The sequence below is a fragment of the Trachemys scripta genome, chromosome 1, assembly GCF_013100865.1.
Source record: "Trachemys scripta elegans isolate TJP31775 chromosome 1, CAS_Tse_1.0, whole genome shotgun sequence".
In the NCBI taxonomy this organism is placed as follows: domain Eukaryota; kingdom Metazoa; phylum Chordata; order Testudines; family Emydidae; genus Trachemys; species Trachemys scripta.
Window position 1 is genome coordinate 217491487 of NC_048298.1, and position 12263 is coordinate 217503749.

At 38.5% G+C, this 12263-nt stretch overlaps 1 protein-coding gene across 7 annotated transcripts in view; it reads right to left on the reverse strand.

Moving 5' to 3' along the window:
* The window catches only part of SHROOM2 (shroom family member 2), a 196310-nt gene that overhangs the window by 40746 nt on the left and 143301 nt on the right, over positions 1 to 12263 (reverse strand). For 6 of the 7 annotated variants that reach the window (XM_034757277.1, XM_034757287.1, XM_034757266.1 and 3 more), the window contains one exon: positions 10264 to 10364. In XM_034757277.1, coding sequence (XP_034613168.1) covers positions 10264 to 10364 — 101 coding nt within the window. Of the gene's footprint in view, positions 1 to 3907; positions 4182 to 10263; positions 10365 to 12263 lie in introns of those variants that run through there. The other variant, XM_034757296.1, reaches the window with a different exon arrangement.

Sequence of the window (12263 nt, forward strand, 5' to 3'; positions counted from 1 at the left end):
GAAAATCCACCCAAATCATAAGCCTTTGGAAAAAAAACCCTGCAGTTCATACCTACTGAGCTTGCTGGAGTTTGGCACATAAATTCTTCTAAGATTCTGTCTGTACTGAGCATGCTACACCACCAATTGTAACTCTGGAGTGCTGTGGGCCATGCCAGACCAGGCATTGAAACTGAGAGCAGGGAGGCTGTCTCTCTTGTGCTCTTAATGAGATCCCTGCAAGTGCCCAGAAAGTGGGGAGGAGTAAGCCACACAATTCAAACGCACAGGGAACAGAATTTAGAACTGTGTGCATGCGTGGCTTAGAGGGAGCGAGGGGAAACACATGACAGCAGACTGGATACTGCTGTGGGAGGAAGTGAAATTGAGATCACGAGTTGGGATGGGGGGAGACACTGGGACTGAGAGCCAAGGATAAGGGAGACTGGAAGATAAGGGAGGAGGATCCATAGATTTTAAAGTCAGACTATTCTATGTTGGGTGTCTGCCTCAAGATGGCTTTTTTTTTAAATTAATGTTTCAGCAAAAAGGGTTCAGCTGTTCCAAGAATGAAATTAGGGAAAGGTATGTTGTGCCTACGTTAAAAATTTCTTACAGCTGTGTGTCTGAGAAACTGTAGGGCCTCCACACTTTAGAGGAACATGAAATTTGGCAGGGATGTTGCCCTGGTGTCAGGGCTGTGCTTTTTACTCACCCTATGAAAATTCACCCAAGTTTGGCAGAGTTATTAGCCTCTGTTCACACATGTTCAGCAGAGACTTGTTAGTATTTGGCAGCTAAATTCTCTAAAGAGAATGTCTGCACTGAGCATGCTCTATCTCAGGGCAGAGCAGGACTTACTACTTTTTCCAAAGGACCCAGCATCCGAGTGCTTCAGAGACATTAACTATTTTATTTATCTTCACAACATCCTTGTGAAGTGAAGTGGAATTATTATTCCTAATTTTACAGATGGCAAATTAAGGCACAGACACATCAACATGCCAAGAATACACTAATTTTAGGTGCCCAACCCAAGATGCTTATGGCCTGATTTTTCTGAAAATGTAGCATTTTATATCCCTATTTATTCAGTACATCTCCCACGGATTTAGATCCTAGAATATCAAGATTGGAAGGGACCTCAGGAGGTCATCTAGTCCAACCCCCTGTTCAAAGCAGGACTTCAGTGGGTGCTCAGCACTTCTGCAAATTAGACCCCATGGGTGTCAAGTTGAGTACTCAGAAAATGAAGAAGACACAACCACTTTTGACAGATGGGATTAAGTGACTTGCCCAGCATCACACAGGAACTCTGTGGGAGAGACCAGGATTGAATCCAATTCTCCAGGGTGGTGCTCAACTGCCAAAGTCTCAATCCTCCTACAATCCTCACACACACCTTCTAATGTCTGAAACAAATGAGGTAGGGCTCTACAGACAATAGTCTTCTTTACTACACAACCCTGATTCATCCCCAGAACACATCCTTCCTGTGCATAAAACAAGACAGGGATCCTGAAGGGGAACTAGGGTATTCAACTAGATAATTCAAGACCATATCATAATTAGGTTTGTCAGAATTCAATTTTTATTTACTTTTGACAGACAATATCAATGTTTATTTTTAAACTTTTTTTCAGTTTTTATCAATTTAAATTTTCATGGTCGCAGGAAATTATGGGGGAGTTAGATAATTATTTAATGAGAGTAGATGTTGAGATTCAAAAAGTTAAAACTTTGTAACCCTTAAAACACAAATTGCCAACATCCCATGGCAAAATAGACTAAGTAAACATTCTTAAATCAAACTGTAGTTCTCAAGCAGCATTTTTCGTACTTCACCTATCTATGAATTTTTATTTTCCATCAATAGAAATATATTTTTGTTAGTTTCTGTGTACATGGTGAAGTTAACATTTATTGACATTTGCCAATAAAAATAAAATCCTTCCAAGCCTACTCATACACACACACACACACACACACACACACACACACACACACACACACAGTGTATGTCTGCAGTGTGCATGTGTGTGTGTGTGTGTGTGTGAGAGAAAGAACGAACCTTAATTCTGGCATTTCCCAACTTCTCGGTTCTTGACTTTGCAACCTTAATACTCTTTTAATGTAATTTTTGTATGAATATACATATATATCATGTACATATTTTATTATTGAAGTGCTTTATTATATATAAGTGATACATATTACGCATTATAATTTGCTTTTGGTTGGGGAACTTTGAATATATTCCAAAAGTGCCAGATTCTAAACTCTATGAGATTTTGTCTTTCTCACAAAAAATATTTGTGAGAAAGACAAAGTCATATACATCAAAGAAACCATGACAATGAAATTATTTAACCACCATGATGATGACTGCCTCATGATGATTATTTGAGGAGGCAGGTCTTGATACAAAGCACATTTAATTGCTGCAGAAGCAGCAGAGCTGTTTATTGCCTTAGTAATGCTGGCTTGAAGTCATGGACGGCAATGTCCAGCACAGGCTACTGAAACAAGTGGTCTTAAAGACTCACTTAAGCTACTGGCAAATGTTAAAAAGGAAGAGCACAAGGAGAACTATTATTTTGAAGAGAAAAAACCCTCTGTCCTCAATAGGCCACAGCCACAGAATAGGGGGACACACAAAATAACCAGTATACTCCCAGAAATATAACAGTGTTTTGTTGTTACATTATAACCCATATACCATCTAAGGCATCTTGTGATTTCCACAGCCAGGCAAAATGTCCATTAGCTAGTGTATTACTAAAGAGCCAAGAGGCAGATAATGTTATCTGTGCAGCCAATCAAAATGGATACCACAGCAATTCTGTATTTCATGCAACAGAAAAATGTCACTCCAGCTTCATAAGCCTTACATAATTCTGACTGATTATCAGTATGATCTATGGGAATGATTATTTCTACTCAGCCTGCTACATTAGAATCTCTTATCTGTGCTCCACTTACATGCCAATGTGAATGAAAATTGTTTCTGACCCCATATATTTTTATTTTAACAAATGTCACCTCTCTGTACACACAAATAAAAGCATGGATTTGTTTCCAACAGATCCAATTTCATTCTGCAAGAAGCAATTGAACATATGTTGGCAGATAAGAATACAGATCAGTCAATCATGGTCAACTGTAAACAGCACAAAGCATATTTCTGAAGTAAAATCAAATTTGATTATAATTACATTTCTAGTAATACCGTGGGAGTGGGAGAGACACTATTCCCCTTTCCTTTATTAGGAAAAAAAAACCCTCCCTTCTTCCTACCACTATGCACATTAAACCAATAATAAAATAAATGTTTATGGCCAATCTTTTGCTTGTTTTTTCAAGTTCACATCTTTCTTCATATGCAGTCAGCGGCATGCATGGATTCAAAATGACTACCTCCCACGGAGTAAGCCAGTTAATATGTACTGTACTGAATCACTGAATTGAATTTCAAGCAGAAAATCCTAACAATGTAAAAACACCCATTGTGTTATATAAATGGCAACCATTGCAGGAACAAAAGAAACATTACCTAACACTAACAACAAGGAAATCTCATTCACGGAAAAAAGGCTGGATACAAAATCACTTGGAATCTGTGCTTTTTAATCAAAGTTTTCTGGAAATAAATTCTAGAACTAAAAATCAAGGCATAGAAAGTTGAAATGTGCCCATTTTTTAAATATTAGCAGCTAGGCAGCACTCAGTACCAGAAGAGATTAGAAGACGGAAAAAGGCAACATACTTAGTTAATTGTAACTAGTTCACCTGAGGTTCTCAAACTAGGACTGAAGTGAACCCCTTGGAGCTCATCTCTAAAGGATTCACAGATAGCTGCTTTCATCAATTAGCATGCACACCCATGTTTCATTATCATATTTTCACTCAGACCTGGCTGTTCACTCACCGCTTTCTTCCAATAGTCAGCATCCAATTTCAAGTTCCAAGCTCATACCTGCTGATTTGGAAAGGGTCTTCATCTGAACCTGTGCTCACAATAACAATTTTGCCAAGAAACCAGAAATACAAAAACCTATCTTACAAAATACAGCAGTGAAGAACACAGAGGCTGGAAGTCACGTAGTGAGGATAACAGCACTGCAGACTTCAGCCCAGAAAACAAACATTTTTGAAAGGCACTGCCTTCTAATTCCAGTGTGCATTATGCCAATTGTAAAAACAAAAGCTGCTAAAAACAGCCCTTGCACAAGCGCGCGTGCACACAACACACACACACACACCATCTAGCTAGAATTTCCCCCCTTAAACCTCAGGGACTAGAACAAACATGCATACAAAAAAAAAAAGAAAAAGAAAAAAAAGACAATTCTATATAATGCACTGCCTCACTTGTAATTTGTAGCTGTAGCTACTGCAGACAGGGATGGGCAAACACAGCTTGTGGTTAAAGACTTGGAGAACAAAAGAAATACTGTATGAATGACTACTGCAAAGATCAGTTAAGAACCAACAGACGATAACTGAAGTTAATGCACACATTTATTATTCTAGCACTTTAATACTAAATACAGGGAAACCTTACCAGGATTTATAGACGTTTGCCTCTATTCACTGCATACATGAGCTTTTGCATCCTTGCAAATACCCCAGCCTGTTTCAAAGACATACAGAACTGATTCTGCCTCAACCTCTGTATCTAATTTACTGTAATACAGAGGATTTTCAAAGCCATGCCTCACAACAGCTGGCTTGTTTTTGCCTGCTTCTATATGACTGACAAGTTCATACAAGCTCTGTCAACTTTAACCTTGATGACTGAAGGCTTGGTTTGTATTATACGTTACATCATCAAAAACGTCTGACTTCAAGGAGAAAAGCTCACAGTCTTCAAAGCTTAATTGTTTTTTGTTTTTGTTAAAAAGGCTTTTAATGTCTCATTTTGTATTTCAATCAAGAAAATTATGTCCTGATTTCAGCAACAATGATAAGTTTTAAATATTCACATACAAACTAATTAATATCAATCAATCGGCTTACCTTCTTAATCACATTTAAATTACTATGTAAATTAATTAGGCATATAATAAGTATCTTCATTAAAAGCCTTCCAGCCTGGAAAAAAGTGTGTGTATACACATACTTATAGAGATGCTTTGTATAGATAGAACTAAATGATACACACACACACACACACACACACACGCTCTAAACCTCTTTCACCCCCCAAACTCCTATGATCTGATGATATCATGGTGATCATAAGAGTGAAGCGTGAGTTGCCTATAGTATGGCCAAAAATGTGCATTATATCCTTCCACACAGTTTCTCTGGGTTATGTTTTATATATTTAAAGATTATCACTATTTTTAAAAGGAAAATGCTTTTAATAAAAAAAAAAATCACATACCAAATATCCTTGCACTAGCCATTTGATACCCTTATCCCAGCACTCTGATACATCAGTGACAGGCATCTTAGAAATAGCAGACAGATTAAATAAGAGAGCTATTCTGCATGTTTATTTTTATAAGATTCTGCTTCTTAAAGAAACAGGAAAAAAATCTGAATTTCTTGTTCACTTTTATAGCCCTCAAACTTTCAGTTTCAATTCAAGTTCACAATGCCCTACATTAGGAGATTTTGAAATCAGACAACTCACTGGATCCTTACTTAGTTTGCATAATGCAGTTTAATTGGCTAATAGGCTGTAACAGATCTGGTTGTCTCACAGTCAACATCTGAGATCATGGCTGTGATAGATGACTGCTTAAGAGTTTCTTATAACTCAAATTTACTGGCACAGTAGTCTCTTCCTTCCTTCCCATCACACTGCAGGCTGATATACACAATACATGTTGCTAAGGCCCACATAATGAAAGACCAAAATATTCCATGGCAGGGGTGGCCAAACTTACTGGCCCTCTGAGACACATGACAATCTTCAGAAGTTTTAGAGCTGGGGCACACCTGCCAGGGGCCAGAGCTCAGGCTTCAGCCCCATGGGAGGCACCTGATGGGGCTCGGGGCTTCAACCCTGCTCCTGCTGAAGCCCTGAGCCCTGGCAGGTGCACTCCGCAGGGCTGAAGCCCTGAGACCCCTCCTCCCCACAGGGCAGAAGCCCCTACTGAACCCCCCCGTTGCAAGGCAGAGATCCTGAGCTGCCTTCCTTCCCCAGTCCGGTAGGTGGAGAATGGAGGAGGACTTGGGGGGGAGAGGGGCTCCACGAGCCGCACTTTAACGGTAACAGAGCCACAGTTTGGCCAGCCCTGTTCTATGGGATAGCTCACAGCATGGCAGTATAGTAAGAGTGGATAGCTGAATCTTCTCTTTATTTAGTGTATTCGGAACACATGAACTGCCATACCGGAACAGACACATAGACTACCTCTCTTCAATGGTGGCTTACACCAGATAATTCAGAAGAGAAAACAAATCCCTACAATGTCCATTTACTTTAATTAGAGCTGGGTCAGGCCTGAAGTGCTGATACTATATTTAACACCTCTTAAATGTCAAAACGCAACAAACAGCAAAAAGCTCTAACTTTGATCTAACACTGCCTCAATTTTTGTCATATGTAGTTTTTTGTAGACAATGTAATAAATTGAGGGGGCAGATACATGCAAAATGTTCTCAGAATTTAAATAAAATTCTAGGACTGTGAACCTCTCACTGGTAGGCGGTATAATTGTGTTAATTAGAGACTAAACTATTAAATGCATGCTTTTCTTTTGATGCAAGCTGACTTGTGCTGCGGGTGCATGCACACAAACACACACACACTCTCTCTCTCCAGGTCCAATTTTTAAAAAGACAACCTTTTTATGTCAGGACTCCTTAGGTACAAGTAACACCCCTTGAATATCAAGGACTATGCCTGTTTAAAACATACAGTGACCTCTAAGGGGGTGTTAAAAGTGTAGCAAACACTGCAGACTGCAAACAAAGAAAAGGGAGGCCAGTTCTGTACACAGACAGCTATGAAACACACACACTACCATTATCTATTGCTTGCTGAATTTTGGTAAGTCATTTCAATGATAATTTTATATAGGAACCCAATATCATTAAATACACATGCACACATTGCGTTATCTTTGTTTTGCATGTCAGTAGTATCTAGAGTTGCCACCAGTCCGAGTTTTACCTGGACAGTTGGTTTTTGACTGCAAAGTCCGGTCAAAAAGAGAACTTAGCAACCCTAAATGGTACCTGAACCAGAAGTCCAGTTACTGTGGGGAAGCACCGGGTCATTAATCCGTGCCAGCCCCTGCTCAGCTGGGGCTGCGTCCTACCTGCAGGCAGGCTCCTTGAGACGATCCAGCGAGTAATGGGGGGAGGAGGGAAGAGGAGCGAGTGATGGGGTGGGGCCTTGGGGGGGAGAGGGTCAGTTGGCCCTTGAGGGAAAAGGCAAAGTGGGGGCAGAGCTTTGGGGGAAAGGGTGCAAGGGTGGGGCATTGAAGAGGATGGGAGGGGCAGAGGGTAGGGCTTTGGGGTCCAGTTACCAGCTATTAGAAAGGTAGCAACCCTACTAGTATAATTTTGAATATGTTTCAGTCCTAGAAGTTCAGAACTGGTCTTGGAATTCTGACAATTCTTGGAATTGTACCCAATGTGTGTGGGAATGGGAGTTTGAATGTTTACAATTCATAGCAGTAGTGCTACTTGACTGAGCAGTTGTAACTATATCTAGAAGTGGTCCACTGCTCGCTGTTCCCAATAACATAAAACAGAGCACTGAATACTAGAATTCAGACACTTTCTAGTTTTTCCAGAGATGATACTAAGTATATAAATTCATTATAGTCTAAATAAAAAATGAAGCCAAATCCATAAAGTGGCTGAAAATTTCTTGGTGGATTATAAACATCTTCATGCAAACAACATAAAATCGTTTCCATTCTGGGCTGAAAATGCACAATACATAAAACAGACAAAGAAAAAACAAGCAAACTGACTGACTAGTCAGCCATCCAAGCCCTGTAATTTAACTTTAAAGATTATGGGGGGGAAATGTATAATCTGTTATTTTAATACTTCATTACTTTTCAAGTAAGATTCAATACAAGAGTTTAGATTCACAAATAATTCAGCATTCATGACCCTATACACAGCATCTGCAATAAGCACAAAATATATACACATTTATTTTAAACACAAATCACATATTACTCACAAAATAATCAAGGGAGTCTCAAATAGCTGGCTATAATTTTTCTGTTACAGAATGGAGACTGCAACCTACAGAATATTTCAGCCCCATACATTGATCTCATGAAATTACTTTTTGGCAGAAAGCTCAGGTCATCAAGGTTTAAGCCATTTAAAGATTTAGGGTTTGATGCTGCAGCTATGAAGCCAATGGCAAAGATCCAAAGATTTAGTATGGATGATGCAGGATCAGGCTCATAAGCAGTGTAATTTTATACAAGTAGCAAAAAAAAAAAAAAAAAAAAAAAAAAAAAAGATTAAAAATGCCAGTAAGCAAATATCTTCTCCATAGTCTATTTGGTTAATGTTCTAAACCTAAATACAGATTAGCCAGATTAAACAAATTATTTACAAATTGTTAGCATTGGAAAAAATATTAAATCAAATTTCTTTAGAGAAACTCCACAGAACACAGATTTAATCAAGATCACGATGAATGAGACTAGTTCCCTTATCACTTACGCCTTTCACTATAGTAGTGACATTTTTAAAAATGGTTTTTTACAGTTTCCGGAAACCACCATTCATTGTCATTCAGTGACCATTCATGGCATGAAAATTAAACTGTCTACTAAAGACATATATGCCCTCTACATAGTTTAAATGGCCTTGGCATCAGACAATGAGGGAAAGACCATGAAAGAGACCACTTTACTAAACCTTTCCCTACATTGTGGTGCAATAGTCAAATAACAGAGCTGCAACAGCATGTGAAAACAGCTTCCTGCTTTAAAACAAAAAAGTTATTACAGCTGGTGCCCAGTCATGTGATTTACATGGATTCTATGTTATAAAGCGAGGATTGTGTTACACAGACACTGTTAAAATGCTGGCGTAGGTGTATTATTCAGATGCTTTTGTTACTAGAGTTCCACAACTAGTAGATGGAAAACATCTGAGTTATATAGAGATGCTGTCTGCCTACACAGTCATCTCTAGTCCAGGCTCTCTCTCTCTCTCACACACACACACACACACACACACACACACCCCATTTTAAAAGCTACTGCACAGTAAATACAAAGAGCTACACATAATCAAAACAACACAGCAGATCACTTAAACCAATAGAACCATCAGTCTTCATAATATATAGTTTATAAGGTGGAAAATAATGAACACATATTATACATAATACAAATCAGTTGCTGATCATATGGGACATGCATAGCTATACTCATATTGTATGTGCATTTGCTATATTAAGAAATTATCTCCCATTGAGACAGTCTACCACTTAGAGATTCTAAGTACTTATAATGAGGAAAATCAGTTGAGACTTTTTTAAAAATATCTTCTATATATGCTTTTGTTCTTAATTTACAGTTAAAAAACAGGATGCAAAAGCTGTTGTTGACTAAATTATTTTATACACAGTATGTTCTTGTCTGAAATTTGGTTGCCAAGTGCAATTTAGCAGCTGTGGTTTCAATTATTTATTACAATAGCACCCATAGGCCCCAAATCAGGATCAGGTCCCAACTGTGCTAGGCATTCAAGGGTTTTAATTACACTGTGTCAAAACAGATTATTCAAGATTGATGGAAAGCAGCTTGGCAGAATTGTGCCATTTTTCTCCTATTAATTCACTTAACAATTAAAAGTGGTGAGTAGAAAATCACATTTGAGAGCCCTTTATCTGTTTTACATTCAGTAATTTTATCTTTACAGAAAACTGACTTACTATACTACTGTATTCCAGCAACCTACAGTAGTTGCCACGTGTATCCCTGACACACTCCTTTAGGAAAATCAAACACTTCCTTCTCTTTAAAAGCATTTAATTGATGAATATTAAGACTGGATCTCTTCCTACACCCTCATAATAAGACTCAGCTGGGACTGAAGAAAATACAATAAATTGGACACTTTAAAATTTCTTTAAAAGGTCTACTCCAGTCAGAAGAAATCTTAGCTCCAAGAACTGTTATATCGTACATGGGGGGGAGGGGGAGGGGGAGGCATAGCACGATGTTCAACATGAGTTTACCTCAACTTCTATTTTGGGTAGCAAACATCCAGCTCATTCGCTTATCGTAGTCCTCATATAAAACTTTCAGCCTTGGAGACAGAAAAAAAGAGCATCCCTACCTTAGAGTGCAATTCTGCTCATCAGTGTTAGTTTTGGAGGAAATACACTCCCCATCTTCCCCTGAAGCGTCGGTTTGCCTCCTTACTTCAACTGTGACTTCCTGGAAAGGGTTTATAACATAGTAAGACACCAAGTCATCAAGTTTCAGTCTCCTGAAAATATATTATTATGGAACCTCTTATTTGTGGGTTTGCTCTGCTTGAGCATACATAAAGTCAGTAACGTAACATGTCTTATGCTGGTTTGGCTTCAAGGGTTGTATAGTATGCCATGTGACATCTTCTATGGCACTACGAACCTCGCTGTGCTCATGTTACTAATTTATCTCACTGGTCTAGAAGGAAACACTTAAATATAATATTTATAAACCTTAGCAACTTCTATTTGCCAAAACCAAAGTATTGTAAAAAACTTACCCTAGCCTTGTTAGCATTTTAATACAGGCAAGCATTTGAGGACTTCTGAACTTCTATGTGTTTCTGTTTCTCAATAAAACACTTAATATTGACCTTCCAGAATTGTATTACCTCAGTACCTTCAAACAACCACACCCAAAGTCTAACACTGTATTAGAAACTCTGAACTCATGGGAAATACAATTGCACTGGGTACTCAAACCAACTAAATTATACACGTGATGTATGTAAAATACCTTTAATTTTCTTTAAATCTAATATATTTTGTTATATACATCTACAATGCACCCAGCACTGTATTATCCAAGTGATTAAACAGTGGGTTTTGGCATTGGGGTTTTTTTGGGGGGGGGGGGGGGGTGGGGGGGGGGGAGGGTTGGATTTATTTTGTTTTGTGCCAATCCAAGTAGCCTCCATTGAACTTAATACTAACAAAATCAATGCATGTATGGCATATATTACAGGATGATTTTTATTGCTGGATGGGCAATAAAAGAGGGATAATTCAGCTATTCCTGCCTCTTCAGAATAAAATTTCTGCTTTTGGAAACAGTCACTTGTTAACTACAGCCCAGAAGATTATTTATACAGGTAACTCCTGCCCCCGTCACTCCAAAAATCCTAGTGAAGACTTTTGTTTAAATTAAAACCAAAACTATAGACCAAGTGAGTTTTTTCCTAAGGGATCTCTTATCTTGTCTGAAACTACTGTTTAAATTTTGATTCCTGGATTTTTTTTCTTAAAACAGGGCAAAGGGAGTTGAAGCGCAGGAAATGAGAGAGGAAGGGAAAAGGAGGAGGAATGTTATAAATATGTGATACCCTGTTTTGTTTTTAACTTGAGCCCAATATTTTGTATTTGCAGAGGAGGCAGTTCAGCTCAAATTGACGGTACCCTCCCCCCGACTAGGATCCCTTACACATGAGGCAATCTTGCAGCAGCTTTAATATGCCTTTAAAATAACAATAGCACAAGGGTCAGTCATTCAGTTTCTCTCACCTGCCAACTGTCCCCTCACTCACACTGCAAAGTTAAAAATTAACTTGCTCTTTGCTTGTGAGCTGAGCAGACTTTTGGCATCTCTCTGAGGATTAGATTTCTTTTAATCACTCATACACAATAGAAGGGCCACCTATTTTTTCTTTAAGTTGTATTAACATTTATTACATCCTTGGATTTTGTAACATAACTATTAAGGTGAGACAGCGAGTGCTGCAGTATCTGGTTATTGGACCAAGAGAGTTTAAAAGAAAGAGGAGAACTGGTAGCGCACCAACCAAGTCCCTTTCCTGGGGGCTGACTGCATACTGTTCCTCCTTGCACTGCTTTTTCCATCTTCGAGTTCTATGGGGCCAGAAGACATCTGAACTGGGGGAGGGGGCTAGGGAAGCAGATGTCATGTTGGGTGAGGGTTTATTGCCATCATCCTCCCCTCATCCCTATTGTAAAGTATGAGATATAGTTAGGCTCAGCAGAATTCAATTTTTTAAATAATTTTGATAGATAATATGGATGTTTATTTTTAACCATTTTTTCCTATTTTTATCTATTTCAATTTTCATAGTTGAAGGAAATTATGGGG